The sequence below is a fragment of the Lynx canadensis genome, chromosome B1 (assembly GCF_007474595.2).
Source record: "Lynx canadensis isolate LIC74 chromosome B1, mLynCan4.pri.v2, whole genome shotgun sequence".
Taxonomy (NCBI): Eukaryota; Metazoa; Chordata; class Mammalia; order Carnivora; family Felidae; genus Lynx; species Lynx canadensis.
This window is the reverse complement of record NC_044306.2, coordinates 69,008,827-69,035,476: the sequence shown is the minus strand read 5'-3', so window position 1 is coordinate 69,035,476 and position 26,650 is coordinate 69,008,827. Positions and strand designations below refer to the sequence as shown.

Genomic DNA, 26,650 nt, shown 5'->3' with positions numbered 1-26,650 from the left:
AACATTTACTGTACAGTTTTTGTCTGTTACATCATCACACAAAAATGACTGCACAAATTCCCATCCAAATTTGGAGATAATTTTTAAGACAGTCTGATTTCTTTTTGAGAGAGAGAAAGAGAGAGCGAGTGTATGCGTGCGTTCGTGCAAGTGGGGGAGGGGCAGAGGGAGAGGGAGAGAGAATCTCAGGCAGGCTCCATCTCACTATCATGAGATCATGGTCTGAGCCTCAGACGCTTAACCGACTGAGCCACCCAGGTACCCCAAGAGACAGTCTTATTTAAAATAAAATCTGGGGGCGCCTGGGTGGCTCAGTCGGTTAAGCGTCCGACTTCGGCTCAGGTCATGATCTCGTGGTCCCTGAGTTCGAGCCCCGCGTCGGGCTCTGTGCTGACAGCTCAGAGCCTGGAGCCCATTTCAGATTCTGTGTCTTCCTCTCTCTCTGCCCCTCCCCTGTTCATGCTCTGTCTCTCTCTGTCTCAAAAATAAATAAACGTTAAAGAAATCAAATCAAATCAAATCAAATCTGGATGTTGCAAATAAGTATCACAATTTTCCAAAATAATCTTTCAAGCCATTAAAATTGTGACTGCCAATTGGAGAAAGCCATTTCAAGATGCTGTCGACCCGAAAGACTGTGATCCTCAAACCCAAATTCATGAAGGCTGAGGCTTTCAATTTGTGAATGAGCTGCTTCTCCATGCTGCTATTTGTGCCTCAGAGTGTTCTGGGTGAGTAGCAATGGGAAATTATTTACGAAGCAATGATTAATGAGGTTGTTGACCAATATAGGGACTAATGTAAATAACTTCCTACTTTATAGTCCTTACAACAATCCATACATACAGGCAATATTTCCATAGCACCTCCCCTCCCTCAGAAGCAGAGGTAGAATTATCACAGTATTGGAGATTTATTGCAAGCTCATTTCAATCTTTATTTTCTGGGTGATTATATGCCAAGGTCAATGATAAGCAATCATTTATTTGGGGGGCCCATTTCAAGGGAGTCTAAGACACCTGGTTTGAGGAAAAAAAGTATTCCTGAGACCTAGAATTGATAGGTTTTTGTTGTTGTTGTTTTGTTTTGTTTTGTTTAATCCCTGCAGACAAGAGGAGCCAACATTCTGCAGGGCACTTTCACATGTCCAAGGGTGCACGTGTGAGCCACTGTGTGCACATGGGCACACGCACACACTGTGAGGGGCAGTGATGGAGGAGGGGAGTGTGGGTTAGCACTGGATCCTATATTCTAAGTGGCTGCACAGTCCTCAGAAAAGGAAATGAATGAGATTTACCACATCCGTTCCTAGGACTGTAGAATCATATGTTGTTGTTGTTGTTGTTGTTGTTTTAAATCTTCTTTATTTAGCCCACACGACTAGCATGTCTACTTTGTTCTGTTTCCATTGTGTGCCAAGAGGGTGGCGATAGCTGGTTAGCTTGCAGACTGAAGTTTGAAAGAGTCTGGAAATCTCTAAAATAAGGAGATGTGGGAGGTATTATTTCCTTGCTATGAACAAAGAATTTATGTAACCCAGTTGCTATCAGCCTTTATTCACTAATCTTCCCTTAACTTTAGATAGCTTTGTTTACGCAAGTTTTGAATACTTAGATTCTTGATTACCCTGTCATCCGTGCCATAATTCATTGGGCTGGAAAGCATATTTTGTTCTTATATAATCATTTGCAGAATGATATGAGGCACACTGATTCAAATTATACAAATGTTCCCATCCTTTTATTTTGTTAATTGTGGGCTTTTAAATTACTTGTAAAAATCAATGGTAGTGAGCCAAGATCAGCCAGCTTCTGATCTTCTGACTAAGGGCAAGTTAGACCTTACGGAGGAATAGAATTGGAGCATATGCGAGCTTCCAGGAGCAGAACACGTAACAGGCCTATCACCCTAGAGTCTACTGCGTTTCCCAGTCACATGGACCACCTGTATCATGGACTCTTGGTGTGTTTGTTTAACATGCAGAGCCCCGGAAAATCTCAGAAGTTTGGGTATTCTGCATTCTTAAAAGTCTCCATAAGTGGTTCTTAGGCATATTACATTTTGAGAATCAGTGCCCTAGATTTGGGATTGTGGTTAGCTCAGAGTCCCCTCAGGGATACCTTAGTATTACTGGTGGTAGAATACGACAAAGAACCCAAAAACTGGATTTGACTCACTTTTCATGGCACACTGTGTCTCTTTTTCCTTTAGTAGCCACCTCCCTCCCTAATTTTGCATGTGTAAGTTTTGATCATTGTTTAGTACACTTGGGAGGGACTACACTAGATGTTCCGGCCACTTGGGGTTCCTAGCTCTGCCCTCAGGTCCCCCAACCTCCACTCCCAAGGTAATTCATTTGACTGTCAAGAATGAGGCTTAGAAGTAAATTGGGTCTCCCTTTCCTGCACCAGAAGATTTTCTGAGGCTGTCCCAGGTCCTCTACAGACAGAGACACTCAGTCCTGATCACACTCTGCTTGGAAATGAAGTAGTAGGACTCCTCATAATGTCTGACTAGTTCAACACTTAATACAGAACAGGAGCAATCAGTCTGCTCATTTCTTCCCCTTAAATGATCGCTTGTGATCCCTTTTGATGAACAGACTACAGGAAAACCCATTTTGGCAGAAGTTGTCCTTGAAACTTCCTTATGTTGGAGTCACTTGCTCAAAATTTTATGTACTCAATTGTGTCCAGTTGAGATGTGAGAAATTCAAGTGCCAGGGAATTGAGTCTCCATCCCTGACCTTGGACCCTCTCCTTCAATTCTACCCCTCCTGCAATTGTGTAGTTTTTCAGAAATTATTTCTTTTATTTTAGAAAGTGGCTGCCCCAAATAAATGATTTGGCCAAATAAATGATTTAAGGTCTCTTTCAGTACTGTTATTCTTAAAGGCATGGATCATCTTCTATCTGCCTCAGAGTTTCCCCTAGAGTGTATTTTTCTAAAAGATGATGTCTGTGGTCAAAGGCGCCTTTTAATTGGCGCTTGGAAAGGTCCTACCTTTTCGGAGATAATTGCTGGCAACTGGGGTTAGCAAGACAGTGAGGCACTTTATCCTTTATCACTTGCTGTGAATGAAATGGACTAGGATTGTACACAGCAGGTGTCAGGGTAAAGTGCTTCCTTGCCGGATTTCAGCATGCATTACTCCTCCTCTTGCAGGAGAGGGAGGAAGGAAAGAGAAGTGGACTCCAGCTACACAGTCAAAGCGGGTTGCCTGTAGGAAAAGACGATCCACCCAGTGCACCCTAAGGAGATCTTTCTACCCTTTCTGACTGTATAGAATGACATATAGTTTTCACCAACCAAGATTACATAAAATAATGAGGTTTCTATGTAGTATTCCAAAATTTGCCATTCCACCACCACATCTTTTTTTTTATATATATAATTTTTTTTAACATTTGTTATTGACAGACAGAGCGTGAACGGGGGAGGGGCAGAGGGAGAGGGAGACAGAATCTGAAACAGGCTCCAGGCTCTGAGCTGTCAGCACAGAGCCCGACCTCACAAACCATGAGATCATGACCTGAGCTGAAGTTGGACGCTTAACCGACTGAGGCACCCAGGCGCCCCCACCATAACATCTTTTTAATGGCACTTGTCTCCTTTAGTATGATTTAGACCAGATCTATAAGAAAATCCAAAAGGCAAACAGTCAGCAGGTTAAAAAATATATTTTGTGAGAGCTCTAATTATTAGTGTCATAAATAACTTCATCTTCTGGGCACAGTAGCAAGCAGGTTTGTTACATTGCTAGTGATCTGTATCTGTGGACAGTCGTAACACATATAGGAGCTTACCACATGCTAGGCACTGTTCTAAGTTCTCGATGTGCATTAATTCACTTAAAACTCTCAGCAACCCCACAAAGTAGATATTATTATTGCCCTCTTACAGATGGTATCACTGAGGCACAGAGTGGTAAATACATGGTCCAGAGTACAACAGTAAGTAAGTGGTAGAGCCAGAAAAGTTTAGATCCGTGTTACTCAAAGTGTGGTCCCTGGCCCAGCAGCATGGGCCTCACCTGAGAGCTGGGTAGAAATGCCCAGCCCAGAACTTTGCATTTTCACAAGACTCTCCAGGTGATTCATATGTAACATTTTAAAACCACCAACTTAGATAATCTTAAATTATTTCTCTTTATACCCATTACACACCTGCTTATGGCTTCAGACTTTGGGAAGTAGAGTGTACTTGGCTGGCTTCTTAAGACAAAATGAGATTTTAGAGGGATTCTTGTGTCCCCTCCCCAGTCCCTCCCTCCTCTACTCATCTTCTCAAGAAAAAGATAGCTTTTTTTTTAATAGCTTCTTAAGAAAAAAAAGTTTAAAAAGTTAATTGAATTCATGTTATATAAAGGCCACTTTCATTCCACTAAATCATCCTAACAAGCCTTTGGAAATAGGTACAATTATCCTTAAAGTTAGGTTAAGAAAAAAAGCCATGATGATGCCTCAGTTTGCTAGTCTTTGCCTCTTGAAGCAAGAGGTTCATGTGTATCCATTTCCTAGTAGGTAGCATGGTGCCCAGCTTACAGTGAACAATCAGCTAAGCTTTAACAAAAACATCCATTTTTTCAAACCCTGACCCAACAACAAAAAACTTTTCTTGCTTCATCCTGAGCATTCGTCCCTGATTTAAAGAAATGATATTATGGGGCGCCTGGGTGGCTCAGTCAGTTAAGTGTCCGACTTTGGCTCAGGTCATGATCTCACGGCCCATGATTTCAAGCCCCACATCAGGCTCTGTGCTGACAACTACGAGCCTGGAGCCTGCTTCAGATTCTGTGTCTCCCTCTCTCTCTGCCCCTCCCCTCCTCACACTCTGTCTCTGTCTCTGTCTCTCAAAAATAAATAAACATTTAAAAAAATTTTTTTTAATGATATTAATGTAACCTACAAAGGATCAACTTTGGAAAATTAAATGAAAGCCTAGAAAGGCAAATAAATCCTACTCCTTCCCATTTGGGTTCATATAATAAAAGTGTTTATTGTTCTTCAAAACAACCCAAAATAACAAACAAACAAACAAACAAAAAACAGAATATGAGACAAAGCTTGTCCTGCTTTTCAAAGTGAAAGCAGTAACTGATGTTTTGGATTTCTTTGTTTTTATTTTTGTTTTTGTTTTCTCACAAATTACATCAGTGATGATTTAGATGACCAGCAAGTTAGGATTGATTTGGAACTGCTGTCCCTTAGAGATAAATTTTGATTCAGGCAAATCATATATTGTGTCTACAGAATAAAACGCAGATTAGCCAACCGAATGTGTCAGTACCATTAAAATGTATAAGCTTTTGTCATGAATTAGTTTTCAAAAATGTAAAATATTTGCTTCATGAATTATAGTGATAAGGCATCAGGTGAATTTGCTGTAGGACAATTTTATTCTCTCTTCAAGTAGGAAACCGGTGGCAGTTCAGTGTGAAGAGTCATTTTCTATTTTTAAAGTAATTGAATTTGAGACATAACTATTAGTGTGACAGTTTCCCAGGGCAAAAAATGAGATGAATAAATGGGTCTGAAACCCAGGCTAATGGAGCAGTGCTTTTCAAAATTACATACACATTTATGTACTTCTACCACTTATAGTTTCATTCATCATATTGGGTTTTGGCCATTTCCTTGAGAGTATTTCCAATTCTAATATATTTCTAACAGAACTCCCATGCTGTGATCATTCCTTTAGATGGTAGGATTCTACAATATTCCTGATTTACAGGAGCAGATTTTCTAGTAGGTATATGATATCTGACTAAATACATCAATTTTTTATTCAGTCAGTAATCTGGATATAATGCACATAAATATGCCATATAAATAGGGGGCAAGTGAACACTTCTATTCTTCTGATCAAGGCTGTGTGACCTTAAGCAACTCACTTAGCTCTCTGAACCTCAGTATTTCCATCTGAAAAATGATAGGTTAAATTAGATCATTTTTTATGCTGCCTTTTTAATTTAATAACCCATATTAATTATTCCATCTATCTCTTTAATTTGGACCAAGTGGGAATTCATGAAAAAGTTTGAATGAAAGAATGTATTTCTTTTCTTTTCTTTTTTTGAATTTTAATTCTGGTATAGTTAACACACAGTGTTATATTATTTCAGGTGCACGATATAGTGATTCAACAATTCTATACATTACTCAGTGCTCATTGTGATAAATGAACTCGTAATCCCCATCACCTATTTCACCCATCCCCCACCCACCTCCCCTCTGGTAACCATCTGTTTGTTCTCCATAGTTAAGTATCTGTTTCTTGGATACTGTAGGGGATATGGGAGGGGGGGATGGGCTAAATGGGTAAGGAGCATTAAGGAATCTACTCCTGAAATCACTGTTGCACTATATGCTAACTGATTTGGATATAAATTTAAAGAATAAAATTAAAAAGAATGAAAGAAAGAAAGAAAGAAAGAAAGAAAGAAAGAAAGAAAGAAAGAGGGAAATTCTTGCTTTGTCTCCTGTTTGTTTTATTTCTTAAATTCCACATATGAGTGAAATCATATGATATTTATTTTTCTCTGACTGACTTATTTTTTTTAACGTTTTATTTATTTTTGAGACAGGGAGAGACAGAGCATGAACAGGGGAGGGTCAGAGAGAGGGAGACACAGAATCTGAAACAGGCTCCAGGCTCTGAGCTGTCAGCACAGAGCCCGACACGGGGCTTGAACTCATGGACCGCGAGATCATGATCTGAGCCACCCAGGCGCCCCTCTGACTGACTTATTTTACTTAGCATTATATACTCTCTCGATCCATCTATGATGTTGCAAATGGCACGATTTCATTCTTTTTTATGGCTGAGTAATATTGCTCTGTGTGAGTGTGTGTGTGTGTGTGTGTGTGTGTGTGTGTGTGTACCACATCTTCTTTATCCATTCATTTATTGATGGACATTGGGCTGCTTCCATAATTTGGCTATTGTAAATAATACTGCAATAAACATAGGGGCGCATATGTCATTTTAAACTAGTGTTTTCATATTCTTTGAGCAAATTGTATTGTGATGACTGGATCATAGGGTAGTTCCATTTAAAATTTTTGAGGAACCCCCATACTATTTTCCACAATGGCTGCACTGGTTTGCATTCCCACCAACAGTGCACAAGGGTTCCTTTTTCTCCACATCCTCACCAACACTTCTTGTTTCTTATGTTTCTTGTGATTTTAGCCATTCTGAAAGATATGACATGATAGCTCATTGTACTTTTGATTTGCATTTCAACATGAGTGATGTTGAGCATCTTTTCATGTGTCTGTTGGCCATCTGTATGTCTTCTTTGGAGAAATGTCTGTTCATGTCTTCTGCCCACTTTTAAATAAATAATGATGAAGATGATGATGATCATGATGATCATGATCATGATTTTGGTGTTGAGTTGTATATGTTCTTTATGTATTTTGGATATTAACCTTTTTTTGGATATGTCATTTGCAAATATCTTCTCTGATTCAGTACACTTTTCTTTTCTTCTTCTTCTTCTTCTTCTTCTTCTTCTTCTTCTTCTTCTTTTGAGAGAAGGACTGAGGGTGCAAGTGAGCAAGGGGCAAAGAGAGAGATTCCTATGAGGGGGAGTGAGAAAGAGAAAGAGAGAGAAGCAGGGCTCACCTGAAGCAGGGCTTGTGTTTTACCTGAAGTGGGGCTCATGTTCATCCGATGTGGGACTCAAACTCATGAACCCATGAACCATGAGATCATGACCTGACTTGAAGTCAGATGCTTAATGACTGAGCCACCCAGGCACCCTCAGTAGGTTTTCTTTTAGTTTTGTTGATTGTTTCCTTTGACTGTGCAGAAGTTTTTTACTTTGATATAGTTCCAACAGTTTATTTTTGCTTTTGTTTCTTTCGCCTCAGGAAACATAGCTAGAAAAATGTTGCTATGTCTGATGTCAGAAAGATTATTGCCTGTGTCTCTTCTATGATTTTTATGGCTTCATGTCCTTAATACATTTTGTGTATGGTATAAGAAAGTGGCCCAGTTTTCTTATTTTGCATGGACCTATCCAATTTTCCCAACACCATTTGTTGAAGAGACTGTCCTTTTACCATTGCCCATTATTGCCTCCTTTATCAAAGATGATTTGACTATATAATCACGGGTTTAGTTCTGGGCTCTCTATTCTGTTCCATTCATCTATGTGTCTATTTTTGTGCCAGTACCATATTGTTTTGATTGCTACAGCTTTGTAGTATACCTTGAAATCTAGGATTTTGATACATCCAGTTTTGTTCTTCATTTTCAAGATTGCTTTGGCTATTCAGTGTCTTTTGTGTCCATACACATTTTAAGATTATTTGTTCTAGTTCTATGAAAAAATGCTGTTGGTATTTTGGTAGAGATTGTATCAAATCTGGGGCGTCTGGGTGGCGCAGTCGGTTAAGCGTCCGACTTCAGCCAGGTCACGATCTTGCGGTCCGGGAGTTCGAGCCCCGCGTCAGGCTCTGGGCTGATGGCTCAGAGCCTGGAGCCTGTTTCCGATTCTGTGTCTCCCTCTCTCTCTGCTCCTCCCCCGTTCATGCTCTGTCTCTCTCTGTCCCAAAAATAAATAAACGTTGAAAAAAAAATTTATAAAAAAAAGAGATTGTATCAAATCTATAGCTTTCTTTGGATATGGACAGTTTAGCAATATTTGTTCTTCCAGTCCACAAGCATGGATTATCTTTCCATTTGTTTGTGTTGTCTTCAATTTAAAGAACGTATTTTTAAATAAATGTAATTAAATTTTAAAACCTCATAGGACCTAGAACCGGGCAACCTGTTATTTTGTAAACAGATGTTTTAAAGATATATAACCATGCTCTAAAATATTTTTAAAATCTCTTCATAATTTTGTTTGTGATATTAGTTTTCATATAAGATCTCTGTAATGCAAAAATCACACCTTTACAAATCTCCTCACTATGTCTTAGAACTTAACAAATTGCTAATGAATCCTTTTTTTAAACATTTTTTTAAATGTTTATTTATTTTTGAGAGAAAGAGACAGAGCATGGGGGGAGAGGGACAGAGAAAGAGGGAGACACAGAATCGGAAGCAGGCTCCAGGCTCTGAGCTGTCAGCACAGAGCCCGATGCAGGGCTCGAACTCACGAACCGTGAATCATGACCCGAGCTGAATCGGACATTCAACTGACTGAGCCACCCAGGCACCCCTGCTAGTGAATCCTTTATGGTAGAATAAGCCCACAAACAAAATGTCTTAAAAGTATAAGTAATTAATTTGCCCTATCAGATTAAACTCACAGTTATCAAAAACATATGGATTATTGAAGGCAGAACATTGTTTGACTTTGGGGGGATTGACTGGGAAAGATCATTAAGCAACTTTTTAGGGTGATGAAAATGTTGGCTATCTTGATGTAAGAAGTAAATACATAGGCACAGTGTTCACTTCATAAAATGTTATCAAGCTGAATACTGGATTAGTGTACTTTCTGGAGTATGTGTTACTACAAAACAAAATTCAATGGAGCAAATGTTAAAGATCTTATTGGCTTTGCTCAGTGATTCATGAATTGTCTGGAACCAGTCTAGCAGATGGAAAGGAGCTCCAGGAGCTGTGCAAAACAAGAAGACTTTTATAGGCATGAAGCAAGAACAAGGAAATTATACTAGGCAAAAAGCGGATTGGTTATTACAGGGTTACTTTCCCTTAGGGGATTGCAGGCATCTATCAGGCAGATTATCTAACTAGTGCTGATGAGGCTAGCCTCATAGCCTGGTGTAAGTAAGACCCATTTCTGAGAGAGCCTATGCTGTTTGAGCCAAGTCTCAGTTTGGTAAGGTGAGGCTTAGCATGAGTAACTCCATTTTGAGCCTGTTTTGTTTTTAACAGTTACATGTCAACCTTTTTTTAAAGTTTAAAAGTTGAACTCACTGACACTTTTTTCAAAGAGATTCTCTATCCCTTTATTAAATGCAAACTAAATACATTCTAAATCCACCTATAATGTAGGAGGTAATTTATGCTAATTATGATATTTAAAAAGAAAAGAAATGAACAAGAAAAACAAAACAAAATGTATGGTTTAGTTTGTGGGGTGCAGTGTAATATAATTTTCCTCCTTTTCTACATCTTTTACATTATTTCTTAAGGCTTTGGAATTAGATTTGTGTTTCCTTTTAATACCACACTATGCTATGATGGGTATTTACATTATACAAATAGGATAACAGCATAACCTGTAATATTTTAAACATAGTAACAGATTATAAGCTTCTAGAAGAAAAAGAACATCTTATTCATGTTCATTTTTGTAAACTCCAAAGTTTCTGGGCAAGTTTTTATTTTTATTTACTTATTTTTTTTTAAGATTTTATTTTTAAGCAATCTCCACACCCCACATGGGGCTAGAACTCACAACCCCAAGATCAAGAGTCACAACCTCCACAAACCAAACCAGCCAGGAGCCCCAAATTATTTATTTTATTTGTTAATTTTTTTTAGTAATCTCTGGGCCCAACATGGGGCTCAAACTCATGACCCTTAGATCAAGAGTTCCAAATGCTTCTTTTTCTGACTAAGCCAGCCAGGCACCCCTCCTGGACAAGTTTTTAAGATTGAATAGGGATTCAGTTTACATTTGTTAAATTTAATTTCAGAGCATTATGCTAAAAATTTAGTTTTGGGGCACCTGGATGGCTCAGTCAGTTCAGTGCCTGACTCTCAGTTTCGGCTCAGGTCATGATCTCATGGATTGTGAGATGGAACCCCATGTCTGGCTCTGTGCTGTCAGCACACTGAAGCCTGCTTGGGATGCTCTCTCTCCCTCTCTCTCTGCCCCTCCCTTGCTTGTGCATGTGGTCTCTCTCCCTCTAAATATGTAAACTTAAAAAAATTAGTTTCAAAAATATATTTTGAAAGGCAAATATTAAAATTTGATAGAAATATAAAAGTTGATGGAGTGGTCAAATTAGGTAACCAGTCAAAGTACACTAAGTAAATACACACTGAATCATCTTGTAGAATAATGGAGTCTTCCTTTATCTCTCACCTGCTAATTCCATTCTTTGTAAATATACCACAAGAAAATAACAGAAAGAGAAAAATAATCTATGCAAAAGTATTCATGCAGCTTTATTATAACAGTGAAAATCTGGAAATTAAATATAAAATACAGGAAAATGTGAAGTTAATTATTCTATATCAATAAACTGAAATCTCTTGAAGATGACAACTTGGAACTATGTAAATACATGACACTAAGTATACACTGACATAAATTAGAAGAAATTTTAAGTTATCAGTGAAGAAAAACAGTTGCAAGTGACAGAAAACCTAACCTAAACTGGCTTAAGGAAAAGAGGAAATTTATTGGCTGATGTTCAATGAAAAGTTTAAGAAACAGAAAAATCACCTCAAAACAAATCATTGATCTAACTGAAAACACGTAAGGATAACATTTTTAGAAAAAAAAAAAAGAAGAAAAATCTAGGTGATCTTGGGTTTGGTGAAGAGTTTTTAGATACAACATCAGAAGTGTAATCCATGAGGGGGCGCCTGGGTGGCTTAGTCAGTTTAGTGTCTGACTTCAGCTCAGGTCATGATCTTGTGGTTCGTGAGTTCAAGCCCCGCGTCGAGCTCTGTGCTGACAGCTCAGAGCCTGGAGCCTGCTTCGAATTCTGTGTCTCCCTTTCTCTCTGCACCTTCCCCATTCACACTCTGTCTCTCTTTCTCTCTCAAAAATAAACATTTAAAAAACCCCAAAAATTCCTCTAAATGAAAAAGACTGTGCTAAGAAAATGAAAAGACAAGTCACAAATTGGGAAGAAGACATTTGCACATTTGCAAAACACTTACCTGATAGAGGACTTGTATCCAAAATATATACAGAACTTTAAAACTCAACGATAAGAAAACGAAACACCCAATTACAAAATAGGCCAACATGAACAGACATCTCACCAAGGAAGATATACAGATGGCAAACAAGTCCATAAACATTAGTCATTAAGGAATTTTGAATGAAAACAGCAGTGAGATGTAACTACATACCTATTAGAATGGCTTAAAGTAAAAAACAAAACAAAACAAATAAACAAAACCAAATGCTAGCAAGGATGCCACAGCAACAGGCATGCTCACCCGTTGCTGGTGGAAATGCAAACGACACAGCTGCCTGGGAAGACAGTTTGGCAGTTTCTTACAAAGCTACCCACAGACTTATACGACTCAGCAATCATATTCCTAGGTATTTACCAGACTGATTTGAAAACATATCCACACTCGGGCCAGCACACAAATGTTTGTAGAGACTTTTTTTCAGAGTTGCTAAAAACTGAAAGCAACTGAGGTGTCCTTCAATAGATGAATAGATAAATGATGAGATACCCATATGATGGAATATTTCTAAAAAGAAATGAACCATCAAGCCATGAAAAGTCATGAAGGAAGCTTAACGCATATTGGCAAGTGAAAGAAGCCAATCTGACAAGGCTAGATGCTGTATGATTCCAGCTCTGTGACATTCAGGAAAAGGCAAAACTATAGACACAGTGAAAAGATCAATGGTTGCTAGGAGCTCGGGGAGAGCAAATGAAGAAATGAATAGGTGAAGTTCAAGTGATTGTTAGAGGGGTCAAACTATTCTGTATGGTACTCTGATGGTGGGTACATGGCCTTATGAATTTGTCAATAGACTTTACAGCACAAAGAGCAAATTTTGATGCATACAAATTTTTTTAAAAATAATTTAAGAAGTAGGGGGGTTCCAGGAAGGAATTCAGACTGTGACAAGAGAGTCTAACTGAAGGGGATGGGGGGAAAAGACGTTCACCTAAGTAACTTTGGAAATGACTAGAGTCTTTAAGTCTAAAGGCAAGAGGTACTGCAAGGAGGCATTGTACTCTAGTTGATAAAGTTTGTTCTCGTGGGGTACAGGTTTCCAGTGCTGATACTTGTATACATGTATACTGGAATCGTACATGGATAGCAAATAGGTGGGGCCAGCTTTCCCATGATTCAAGTGGAACTTCATAGATAGGCAAGGGGGAGAAGCTTATAAAATATGCTCATGACTTCAAATTATGAAGGAAATAAGACGAAATTTAGTTTATTTCTTGCAGACTTATCACCATTAGTCATACAGTATTCTATTTAATTACATGTTATTGTAATTCCACACAGAAACACCATTCAAATCATTTAAAGCAAGTTGAAGGAAAATGCAAGCCAACAATTGTTCTGGGGTTTAATGTGCATTTTGCCAAAATGCTTATTAACCAGATACGTCAAACTTCTAAAAACACAAAAAGGTTAAATCAGTAATAATTAAAATTTGATCAAACGTATACTTTTTGTTAACATCAAAGTAGTTCCCATTAAAGAAACATAAACTTTGTGATATAAAAATGTTCCTTTGTGAAAGTTAGCTTAGGTATAGTGAAAACTGGGATGTCGCCAATCTGTTGATGGTTGCATGGTGTTGATGCCCACACTGTGTGCAAGAGTAGCAGCATTGTATAAAATAAACGAATGTGATTATTTCATTCTTCCATCCATTACGTGAGTATCATATCTGAACATCATAGAGGTGAGGGATAAAGAATTTATCCCTTGTGAAATTTCTTGTGAAATCTCTTGTGAATTTCCTTGTGAAAGCATACACAAAAACTCTACCTGTAACAATCATCCGTTTTCCCACTGTGGAAGATACTGGCTCTCGAAATGATACAGATGCCATGGCTCAGGTTTTAGCCCCAGAAAGAGTCAAAGACTGCAGTCTCTGTTCTCCCTGTCTCTGCCACGAACTGGGTGGTTGTTAAGGACTCTTTACAACAGGGAGATATGGTGTTCCTTCTAACAAAGTTCTGTATTCCAGTATCCAAGGAGAGATGGATACCGTCGTAACATTCCTAGAAACTGTAGCTAATAATACATTTTTTAAATCTGTCAGTATCAAGTCAGAACAGACCTGTTCAGGTACTAGATCTAGAATAGACTTATGTCACAGATAACCTGGCAGGCTCAATCAAGACCTCATTCAATATTTCCCAAAGAATGTCCTGCAGAGGGGTGTTATTGCAAACAAAACAATAGGCAAAAACCACAAATCATGATTAAGTGTATTTCAGAAACACTGGCTAGATAAATTACAATATAAAATTATATTAATGAATGAACAATTATATCTGTATCTATGTCTATGTATCTTCCCAGCCCCAATTCTGATACTTACAATTATGTGCCTTGGTCATATCAGTTTATTTATGGTTCCCATAACATGTGATGCTCTTTCATTCTTGTGAGTCTTTACACATACAATTCATTCTTCCTATAATGTTCCTATGCAAATATTTCTTGTCATCTGAGAGCCAGAAGCCACCTGTCCTCTCCCAGGAGGATGCCTGCAGACATAGCTGAGTATTTTCTGCTTCATGACCCTTAAACTTCTATAGCGTATTGCTTATACCTGTCTTTTAAACTCTTACCATTTGTCCTGTCTATTTAATTATCTGCCACCCCACTAGAATCTAATTCCCAAGAGTTCATGGGAAAAGCATCTTTATTCATCTTTCAATTTCCAGACACTTCGATGCAAGTGATACTTAATAAACGTTTGTGGGGTGAATAAGTGAATGAACAGCTAATTTCAGCCTGCCCAGAAATATAATGTTGACCATCAACCTGATAATCCGTGGAATAGAAATTCTAATGATAATTTCAAATTCAACACTGAATATATGAGGTTCTTTACTAAATGTAGTACCTTTTGTTTGTCTTCGAAAAAAATTAAAATATAAAGAGTCTTGGAGCACTTGGGTGGTGCGGTTGGTTAAGTGTCTGACTCTTGATCTTGGCTTAGGTCATGATCTCACAGTTTGTGAGTTCAAGCCCCACGTCGGGTTCTGCACTGATGGCATAGAGCCTGCTTGGGATTCTGTCTCTCCTTCTCTCTTCCCCTTACCTGCTTGTGCTCTTTCTCTCTCCAAATGAATAAATAAACTTAAAAAATTTTTTTAAAAGTACAAAGAGTCTTTATGAACTATGAAGAGGTTTGGTAGCATGGTAGGCAGAGAGATGTGCCACCCAGATTCCCCTTCAAGGAAGGGCTTGTTTTCTAGTTGCAGGAAATGCTGTCAGCAGACAGTCTCCAGCTGACAGCTCCTTCAGGGTTTGCTTTAGCTTCAGACAACTGCCCCTTCTGTTGGGAGTTGAGCCCTTTCCTGGACAGCCTGTGTCAGGTGACTAAGTGAGGTGGGAGTATAATAGCCAATCACTGCTGTCTGCCCCAAAACAATTTTTTTACGTGATGGACTAAAATTTGTTGAGCCCTCATCACAGTTCAACTTCTCCCTCTGCCCAATCATGTTTCTATCTCCTTCTGTTCACAGGTGTAGGTCCCAAAGAACCATCTTGCCCCCCCCCCCCCCGCCCCACCAACTTCCAGAGAACCTGATGTGTGAGGACCAGACAGCATAGGTGTATGTATATGTTATACAGGAATGCCCCTCATTGTAACCGCTCAACCCTTCTAAACAGAAAATGATCCTGTTTCCCTTGTGTAGGCAACAAGAGTTGGTGTTGGTTTTGCTACTGATCTTCTTTGGTGTCATTTTCTTTGATCCTGACTTGCGCTGCATCTTTGTGCCCTCTATAGTGGCCCTCTGCAGTTTCAGAAGTTTTCTACTTTTTCTTAAGTTGCCTAGTTCTGGTTATTACAGCCAGGGCTCTCTATCCCTAGCTGAAAGCTTCTCTCAGAAAATTCCCTATCTGTGTCTTTAGACCTATCATTTTCCAAGCTGTCTGTATTGGAAACCTACTAGTGGAAGATAGGAACCTGCTCCTTGGGCTCGTGGGTTTTGTGGTGCTGGGAAGAGAAAGGAAGGAAGAAGCTAGATGAGGAAAAGTAATTCCTTAGTAAAATAAGCAGAAAATAAAGGAGATCTTGGCTTTGGGCTGATGACCTCCCATTAACCCATGAAGGGAAATACAGTTTTCCCCTTCATCTTAGAAACTGTTACAAATGGGGGCACCTGGGTGGCTCAGTCGGTTAAGTGTCTGACCCTTGATTTCTGCTTAGGTCATGATTTCACAGTTCATGACATCAAGGCCCGAGCCAGGCTCTGTGCTGACAGCATGAAGCCTGCTTGGGATTCTCTCCCCCCCCCCCACCCTGCCCCTCCCAGGCTCACTTTCTCTCAAAATAAGGAAATACACATTAAAAAAAAACAAAAACAAAAGAAGCTATTACAAACTTCACATCTGTCCTGGGCTCAGGGTTCCCAATTCTGATGGCAAAGGGCTGGAGGCAAGGCAAAATAGAGGAGGAAAATTGGTTTTCTGTGAAATTATTTCACCAACTCAGTACATACTTAGGTTCATTTGCTTTGTTTCATGTTAGGGTTTTTTTAAAAAGTATTTTACAATTAAGTAAAATATTTTCCTGGTTCCAAAGTGAAATCCTTAAAATAAGAAATATTTACAAATGTCTAGCTTTTATTCTTGTCATCTCCATCCCGTTATTTCCTTTTCCTTACAGAAAAACAGTTTGTTTGTTTGTTTGTTTGTTTTGAGAGAGAGAACTTGTGCATGCTAGCAAGAGGTGGGGAAGGGCAGGGAGAGAGGGAGAGAGAGAATCCTAAGCAGGCTTCTTGCTGTCAGCACGGAGCCCTACATGTGGCTCAATCTCATGAATCATGAGATCATGACCTGAGCCGAAATTGAGTTGGGCACTTAACCAACTGAGCCTCCCAGGTGCCCTAGGAAAAATTTTAAAAACTATAAGTAAATATATACTGTCCTCCCCTTTCTCAGAAAAACGGTAGTCGACTGAACACGTTTTCCACCTTGCTTTTGTCACTGAACACATCTGGCAATTACTTTATGGAATTATATAGATATTTCTCATTTTTGGACACCCTCAAAATACTCTATTGTATATATTTACCATAATTTATCCAACCAGTCTTCTATTGTTATATGGGCTGTTTCCAATATTTTGTTGTTATAAAAAGTGCTACAGAGTATAGCTCTCTACATACATCTTCTCATATATTTTGCAGAACACCTTTGGGATATATTCTTAGAAGTGTGACCAAGGGATAAAAGCATATATAAATTTGTTTGATATTGCCAAATGTCCCCCTGTAATGATTGTACCCATTTGTATTCCAACAGCAATGTGTGAGAATGCCTATTCCATATAGCCTCACACACAGGGTACGTTGTCAGACTTTTGGATTTATGACAGATAAGTAACGGTAACATAGTAATTTATATTTCTCTCATTATTATCAAGATTGAACACCTTTTCATATGTTTGAGAGTCATTTGCATTATTTTCTATGACCCTTCTGGTCATGTCTCTTGTGTATTTTACTATCTGCCTGTTGACCTTTTTCTATCCTACTTCTAACAGCATGAGTTAACATTCTATAGGAGGGCAACGGACACATCAACAGAGAGTTATGATAAAATGTAGTAAGGTCAATGATTATTACAGTAATATGTTTAGTAAACACAGGTTTCCTTAATATCCAAAGGCAGAGCAGTCCTATAGAAACCTTTTATTAGTATTTATTTATTTAATTTATTTATTTATTTATTTATTCATTTATTTATTGAGAGTGAGTGAGAGCACAAGCAGAGGAGAGGCGGGGGGGGGGGGGGGGGGGGAGAGAGAATTTCTACCAGGCTCTGCACTGTTAGTGCAGAGCCTGACATGGGGCTCAATCCCATGAACCATGAGATCACGACCTGAGCAGAAATCTAGAGTTGGTCACTTAATTGACCGAGCCACCCAGATGCCCCTCTATGGAAGGAACCTTTTGTAATCTGAAATGGCATAAAGGGAAGAGTCTCCCCGGTTTCTGAAAGTTCATGTTAGTTCACATTTGCTTTTACAAAAGACCTACAATAGTACCTGTTTTTGCTAACTGAAAGAAATCCTGAGAGTATTTTTGCTTTTCTGAAGAAAGCTGCTAGTGTACTAATGCACAAGAAAGGAAGATCACCTACCAAAGCCTGGGACAGAAGGTGAGGGCTCACATGTGGTGAGACAGGGCTTCCTGGAGGAAGTGACATCTGAACTGCATTTCAAAGAATGGTGAGCATCTAGGTAAGGAATGGGGGAATGGAGGACAGGGTGGGCAGAGAGGACATTAGGACAAAGGGGATAGCTTGAGCAGAAGGCTGAGGTGGGAGAAACAGCCAAAATTCAAGTTCACTGCTGCTGGAGGTCCTGACTGAGATGGGGACAAAGGGGACCGTGCACAAGGAAGACCCCTGAAAGGTTTTTAATGGTAGAGCCTGGTCTTGGGTATAAATAGAAGATGCTCGATTGTGTGGAGAATGAGCTTGAGCAGAAAAGCCTGTGGACAGGAGTCCCCAGCTGGTGGCTGTTGAATTGGTTCAGGAAAGAAAAGATGAGAGCCTGAGCCAAGGCAGAGGTGATAGGAACGGAGAAGAGACACATTTGGGAATGTGTCGAGTAGACATTGTAAGGAGTCAGGATGACCCCAGTTTTCCAGCTTGGGTGAGTAGTGAGTAGTAGTAATACCACAAAAGAAGACAGGATAAATAAAAGAAAAAGGAAACCAAGGCCAATAAATAAAAGTATTAACTAGGTGTGGATTTCTATATACACAACAGGCTAATACAACAGTTACAATTAAGCCCAAATCATCATAAAATGTTATGACAGCTTTTGAACTCATTATAGGGGATGAAAGATGATCTCCTGTGGCCACCAGATGCACTTCTATTAGAGAAAATCCCTATTGTTTATGAATCAGTAGCAGCTTCCTCTAATGAAACAAACAGGCTTTGCTGCTCGGCACAAGTGAAATTCTGGCTATTGTCTGGCTTCGCCAATTTAGCCACATCAACAGTACAACTGCAGAGGCCTGTGCTGTGGCCCTGCAAAAATACCTTGTTCTAGCATTTGGGGAAGCATTGAGCTTTGCATTTTAATGACATATATGTGATACTGACCAGAAACTCTTATAATACAGGAGTGGTATGAATTTCCAGGTGCATATAGGTCAGAATTTGCTAAAGTCACATAATAATACTCAAATTGGGAATATGGGAAACTTTGGGAATTGGGGAGCTTTGCCATCCCTGTGCCAGCGAATCTTTCCTTACACTTTAAGCACCAAAAATTTTTTTTAGATTGTTATATAGTAGTGCTTTTATTTCTATAAAATACATTTCTTTTTGTTTTGTTTTGTTTTTTGTTTTTTTAATTTTATTTTTTATTTTTTTTAATTACATCCAAATTAGTTAGAATATAGTGCAACAATGATTTCAGGAGTAGATTCCTTAGTGCCCCTGACCCATTTAGCCCATCCCCCCTCTCACAACCCCTCCAGTAACCCTCAGTGTGTTCTCTATATTTATGAATCTCTTCTGTTTTGTCCCCTTCCCTGTTTTTATATTATTTTTGTTTCCCTTCCCTTATGTTCATCTGTTTTGTCTCTTAAAGTCCTCATATGAGTGAAGTCATATGATTTTTGTCTTTCTCTGACTGACTAATTTCACTTAGTATAATACCCTCCAGTTCCATCCACGTAGTTGCAAATGGCAAAATTTCATTCTTTTTGATTGCAGAGTAATACTCCATTGTGCATATATACACCACCTCTTCATTATCCATTCATCCATCGACGGACATTTGGGCTCTTTCCATACTTCGACTATTGTTGACAGGGCTGCTATGAACATGGGGGTGCATGTGTCCCTTTGAAACAGCACACCTGTATCCTGTGGATAAATGCCTAGTAGTGCAATTGCTGGGTCATAGGGTAGTTCTATTTTTAGTTTTTTGAGGAACCTCCATACTGTTTTCCAGAGGGGCTGCATTAGCTTGCATTCCCATAAGCACCAAATATTTTTATGTCCTTTCCCTATATTCCTGTTTTCAGGCAATAATTTAGAAAACTCACAGAATGAAGTCAGACACTTGGCTTCTAGTCCTAACAACTGTTCTGTGTAATATTGGCAGGTTGATTTTCTATAAAATGAGAATTATTGTGCCTACCTTGAAGGGCAAAAAAAAAAAGTAAAATGTTTGTCACAGTACTTGTCACATAGTATGTACTCAGTAAATACTCGTAATATTAGTCTCATCACCCCACCCTTCACCTTTGCCACTTCCCAGCTCTCCCTTTAGAAAATACACATGACTAATACACATTTAAACGGTGACCATAATAACCTTACTTTTTATATTTGGGTTTGCAAGACCAACTCTGGAAAGTATTTGTATTCTTCCTACTACTCATTTAGCTATCATTCAGATATTAGCACCAGGAATATAGTGGTGTTATTATTCCCTGTCTGTCTAATCAATCCAACTTCCCACAGTTGTAGTTAATTTAATTGGGGATCATGACACACTTAAGCTTTTTCTATAAAAGCACCGCTTTTTTTAAAAAATTAAAACCATAAACATTATAATTGCTATCCCCTAATTGCTATACTATGCATCAAAAAATGATAAATAATTAAAGCAAGTGTTTTAGCAACAGTAATGGTCAAATCTTACAAATATGTGAATTGTTCTTGTTAAAAATGACCTTAGCTATTATGGAGACTGAGCCCCTCATTTTTCCCTCGGGCAATCTGATGCTGGGAGAGGTTAGCTAATGAGCTAACCAAGCCTACAGGGGAGCTGGAAGCTGAGCCAGGACAAAAAACCACCTTCCTGATTCTCAGTTCAGGGTGCTTTTCTCCCTACTCTACGTGATAAAAGAAACTGTCATCTCTCTTTCTCATGCATGGTGCCTTGGCTTTCAAAAGCCCTTAGAGTTTGCTCTAACATTTTATGTGGTCTTTCTTTGGCGACCAGTTTAATTTTCTGGCAAAACCTTCTTTAACGAGCAATGAACAAATATAATTGGACATTTACTATGTGCCTGGCACTGTGCTAAATACTCCCCCAAGAGTTTTCTCATTATCTGCACAATAATGTTATGACACAGAATTATTACTCGTGATTTATTAATGAGGTCAGTGAGTTTCAGAGACTTTAGTGTCAAAGTTTTGGCTTATTGTACATTCATGACACAGAATGTGAATTCTCAAATCCAGCTAATTTTTTCTGTGTTATTATAACTGGAATCTAAATTTGATCTTCTATAATCATATCAGTTAAAATGGTACTTTTAGTATGACTGAAATTCTCCCATAGGAAAAAGTGATTGTAAGTAGAAACTATTCTCTCTGGGTTATTATGGCTTTCCAGCCTGTGAATACAAATGAGGTGACAGTAACCTTCAATCCCAGATTTTCCTAGCTTAATGCCCCTCTTAGCTTTATAATCACAGAAAATCAAGCCCCTAGGAAATTTCTCCTCTTCTCCCTTAACCAGTACGGATCTCTGGAAGTCCCCAATGCCTGTACAATCTTCTCTATTCTCTGCTTTAAGTTTTAACTTAATTGTCGTTCAAACACATTTTGCTTAAGTCTCTCCACTGGCCAAAGTGAAATTCTACTAATCTCTGTTCTTCAGTTCACACAGTTACCAGTGGGCTCCTGGCTACCATTCCATTCAATGTACCGCCATTCTGACTCAGACTCCTTGACAAGACAGGAAGGGAAACAAGTCCCTTCCTCTATGAGTTGCTCTCTTAGAGTGTCACCAACAGATTTTCTTGGGTTCCAAAGGGCAACTCAGTTTTAGATGACAGCTTTATTATTATTATTATTATTATTATTATTATTATTATTTAATGAGTATACTGCTGGCTGCATTGGGTCAGGGTAGGTACTTTTGATTTGGAAGCTCCTCAACTCCACCCCTCAGGTCTTTAGTTGAATTCAGTGCACTATGCCATACTTCATTGTTGCTTGGAGTAAGTCTTTGTCCTGCCTGGAAAAATCTACCTGTGAAAAATTTCCTCCATCAGCACCCTCCCTCTACCCAACTCACTTTCTTCCTGTCAACTCACTTTCTTCCTGTCACACAACCAGATCACCAGACATGCTTCAAGTTATTTTCTCTACAAACTCCCAGCTCCCTTTGAAAATACTAGATCCAGGGTACCTGGGTGGCTCAGTAAGTTAAGCGTGTGTCTGACTTCGGCTCAGGTCAGGATCTCGTGGTTCGGGTTTGTGGATTCAAGGCCAAGTCAGGCTGTGTGCTGACAGCTTACAGCCTGGAGCCTGCTTCAGATCTGTGTCTCCCTCTCTCTCTCTCTGCCCTCCTCTGCTCGTCTCCTGCTCTCTCTCTCTCTCTCTCTCTCTCTCTCAAGAATAAATAAACATTAAAAAAGAAAATTTTAAGGAAATGGATGCAATTAGCAACCAGGAGGGAAGCAGTGAGGGAAGGTTTCCCTCTGCATAGCCAGGAACGAACCCTCTCACTGATCCAAGGAAATGTATTTTTATAATGGAATTTACACCTATTGGGGAGAATAAGCAATTAAATGTCATCTAAAATGATATATGTTTTTCTAAAGCTCCTCCTTAGAACCAAGGTCTGAAGCTCAGTGTATCTTCATCCAGCTTCCTGAGGCCAAGCATAATTTACAGCAGCTCTACATTGTAATGTTTCATGTCAATGTCAGACATTTGCTATTGATATGAGATATAGCTTCTTAATATTTACCAATCATTTGCCAAACCATAGAATGAACATCCTGATATGATCCTCAAAGAGGGCTCATAATTACTTGAAATAGTTTATACACTAGTTTACAGTACTGGTATTTGATCTAGGGTTAAGAAAAAAACTCCATTTCTTTGAAAAATTTCTTAGCACATTCAGCAGGATTTCAATGGGAGAACAACTTTTCTTATATGTTTTATTAGAATTTTTAATGTAATCTTTTTATTAAACTTTAATGTAACATTCAAAATCGTTATTTAAGAAATTTTTTTTTAATGTTTTATTTATTTTTGAGACAGAGAGAGACAGACCATGAGCAGGGAGGGGCAGAGAGAGAGCGAGACACAGAATCCGAGGCAGGCTCCAGGCTTTGAGCTGTCAGCACGGAGCCCGATGCGGGGCTCAAACTCACGAACCGTGAGATCATGACCTGAGCCGAAGTCGGACGCTCAACCGACTGAGCCACCCAGGCGCCCCTAAAACTGTTATTTTAAATGGCAGGAAACAGTTTGAACTGAGGAGAGGATAACAACATCTAAGAAGGAGCACATGAATGGGTCTGGAGCCTCTTTGGTGGTAGAAGTTGAGACCCCTCCCCACTCCTCACTGTCACTCTACCTAGATGGGGGAAGTTTAAACAAAACCAAGTTGAAATGCTTTGTATTAAGGAAAATTAAGGTCTGGTGGGAAGTCGATCTGGGGGCTCTTAGACTGGGGGAAAAATAGCAAGATGTAAGAGAAGGTTTGGCACACTGGGGGGGTCAGTTAGGAAGGGGCACAGAGGTCCCTGAGGAGGATAGTCAGGACTTCCCCATGCTGAGGTTATCCAAGAAACTGGAGAAGTCTAATTTCAGGAAACATCTAATTTTAAGTTGTTTGGTATCTGTGTTTTGCTGTGCTTCCATTCAGCGGCCTGTTGTTGGTGGCTTTTCAGGGAAGTTGAAGAAAGCAGGGCAGGGCCCATCATAGAACAAAACTCTGGCAGGAACAGGGTGGGGGGAGAAATTCCAGACAGAATGGTGACAAATGGGAACAGAAACCTTCAGGGTATCCTCCAAAATCCTGGAAGAGAGAGGAATTTCTGCACTGTGAGGAAAAGGAGTGGCACAAAGCAGTTTATTTGGGGTATTGAGGGAATAGCTGAGCCCAAAAGGCTAAAAAACAGAGATTTCAGGAGTGGACAACTCTCTCCAACATCTAGCAATAATTCACATCAAACGGTAGCCCCAAAATAACGAAAATATTTGAAAATAATGTGTTTTATTACTATCTAAAGTGTAAATAATAGGAAATAGAGTGTTTCATCATCAAAGGTTTTATTCTCTACTTTATAAAATATGCCAAAGCTAGACTATGTTTTCTTCAAAGCTAGAATATTTCAAGTTGATGAAATCATAGGTACATTACTTATTTTGAGTGACGAACAATTTCTCGACATAAGCTGAGAACTGTTGTTACAGCAGCTAGCACTAGAGTTTCTCTCGGATTAAAAGCTTACTTTATTATTTTTAGGCCTCTTAAGGTGGAAAGGAGAAGCCCTGAGGCTATAGAATAAAAGAGCCTGTGAAACAGATCCTTTTAAATTGTCCACAGAAGAAGTAAAAGGAGGGGCGCCTTGGCGGCTCAGTCAGTTAAGCAGCAGACTTCATCTAGGGTCATGATTTCCTGGTTTGTGAGGTCAACTCCCACATTGGGTTCTCTGCTGTCAGTGCGGAGCCTGCTTCAGATCCTCCCTCTCTCTCTCTCTCTCTCTCTGCCCTTCCTCTCCCCTCTCAAAAATAAGTAAACATTAAAAAAAAAAAGTAAAAGAAATGTGAAGGTGGGAATTGACAATGAGAGAGATGGGGGCACAGTGCAGGAAATGAGGAGGTGGACTGAAAACAAAAATCAAAAGAAACAACGGATATTTGTTTCCTCACACTTTCTGTGGGTCAGGCCCCTGGGTGCTGCTCAGGTTGGTGCCACTGGCTCAAGGTCTCTCATGAGATTGCGGTCCAGGTGTCAGCTGTCCAGGTGTCAGCCGAGGCCGAGGTCTTCTGTGAAGGCTCAGCGGGAGAGGATCTGATTCCAAACTCACACACAAGGTTGTTGATTCCTTGAGGGCTATTGTGCTGTCTCCCTAGTACAGCCCACAACATGGCAGCTGCCTTTCTTCAGAGAGAGCAAGTGAGAGAGCGCACCCAAGACAGAAGCAACAGCTATCCTGTAACCTAATCTAGCACATGACCTCTCATCACCTTTGCCACATTCTGTTTGCTAGAAACAAGCCACTAAATCCAGCCCGTATTGAAGGGCATTATACAAGAGCATGTGTACCAGGAGGTAGGGATCACTGGAGACCATTTAGGAGCTTTCTGTCACAAGTGGCCAATGAGAAACCCTCAGTGGCAGTGTGGCAGAGGTATTTTAAGAGCAGGGATGATATCTATTGAATTTTTGTTGTTTACAAATCAGCTTCAACCTTTAAGCATCAACACTGACTCTGGCACAGTCCATCACCTGCCGGGAGATTTTCATATCCCTGGGGAGGTGGGGTGGGCGTGGTAAGGGTGGGGTGGGTGGACAGAGAGCTGGAACTTTTTAAGACTTGGGTATTTGGTTGTCTCCTTCTTTCATTACTGTTTTTTCTGAGGCCTTTCGGAGAATTCCCCTTTAGTGACCGTGACTCTATCAGTTCTGTTCGACCACAAGTATTCAGAAAAGTTTAAAAAATATATATTATTCATGTTTTTCTAAAACAAATACCATTCTTGTGCATTTTTAAGGTCATTTTTTAAAGAGCTACAAAAAGTAGGTTGTTATTACTGACAAACTAATCAACTCCTGAATAAATTTACTCTAAAAAAATTACTTAATCCTAACGGGAGACGAAAATCTCTACACATCTACACATAAATACATTTATGCCTGAAACCATTTACTCATCTATTTAAGGAGCACTTTTCTTCCTTCATTGTGGATTTAAAAAAATTCCCTCTGATTCTTTACATTTTCTCTGATTTTGTTAAGGGCAAAACTTACACTAGATTTTAAATTGAAAAACATTCCTCTCATTCCTGCCTTGTTCCATTACTTGATTGATTACATTTTTTTTATCTGCTAATGCTTATCATCCATTCTTAGGAAACACAGTCTCCAGCAGTGATCTATCTTGATCTCTTTATCTGTTGTGTCACAAAGTCACATTACAACAGATACTTGGTAATCTGAAAAATACCAAGATACTTCTAGATTACTGACAAACCCAGTAAGTAGAATTTCCTGCACCCACTGAAGAAACTCTGAAGAAAACCAAAGTGAGCCTGGAGCCAGACGTTTCCATAAGGCTGCTCAAACCATAGTGTGGTCTGCCCTGCTCCCTGGTATTCTGTGATTTTGTCCTCAGTCTTCCAGTTTCTGTGATGATCTGAAATAAGTTACAACGTACAAGAAGAGGGATTTTCAAACATGAGAACCATGATATGATAGCACGTAATGGAATAGCATTTAATAGAGAAGAGCACAAAGAGTAAAAGTGAAAGGGCCCCATCTCCCAACATTTACAGAAGAGGATACTTACCACACTGGTGTAGTTCCCTCCACTCAGAGATGTTTGTTCCTTCTTCAAGTGATTTTTGTAGTGTCTATAAAGGTACTGTTTTGCCCTTCTCTAAGCCACCTGAACTGGCCCAGGAACCATAGGACATTCTTATCCCTCCTCCAGAGCGTGGTATTTGAGAACAGACCTGGCCTCTGTTTTGACCGTTTTGTGTAACCACAGACGGGGCTGGAGGAAAGCTTTCCTGAGCTCATGACCATCTCCTGTTTAAGCCAGTTTATTAGCCTCGTGTGCAGGGTGCCCTGGAATGTTTGGCAAGTGGAAGTGCAGTGAAATGCGTCATTGTGCTGCTCTCCCAGCGCATGTTTTCCCACGTAGAACATTCAAAATGTTCAGTTCCCTGGAAAATGTTCTAAAGAAGTTTCACTGTATTAGGCTTTGTCTTCTCATCTTTCACAAAGCAGTCAGCTCTCTGTTCAGAGCAGGCTTTCCTTTCCATAGGCATTTCTGTTGGCACCGAGCCACAGAGACGT

The 26,650-nt window shown here is 39.4% G+C and overlaps 1 protein-coding gene across 1 annotated transcript in view; it reads right to left on the bottom strand.

Annotated features, from left to right (window-relative positions):
• The window catches only part of CB1H4orf45 (chromosome B1 C4orf45 homolog), a gene marked incomplete at its 3' end in the record, with an annotated part of 101,558 nt that extends 75,212 nt beyond the window's left edge, over positions 1-26,346 (bottom strand). The window contains 1 exon segment of the mRNA XM_030311893.1: positions 26,139-26,346. Within this exon segment, the coding sequence (XP_030167753.1) occupies positions 26,139-26,265 (127 nt within the window).
• Positions 26,347-26,650: the final 304 nt, after the last annotated feature.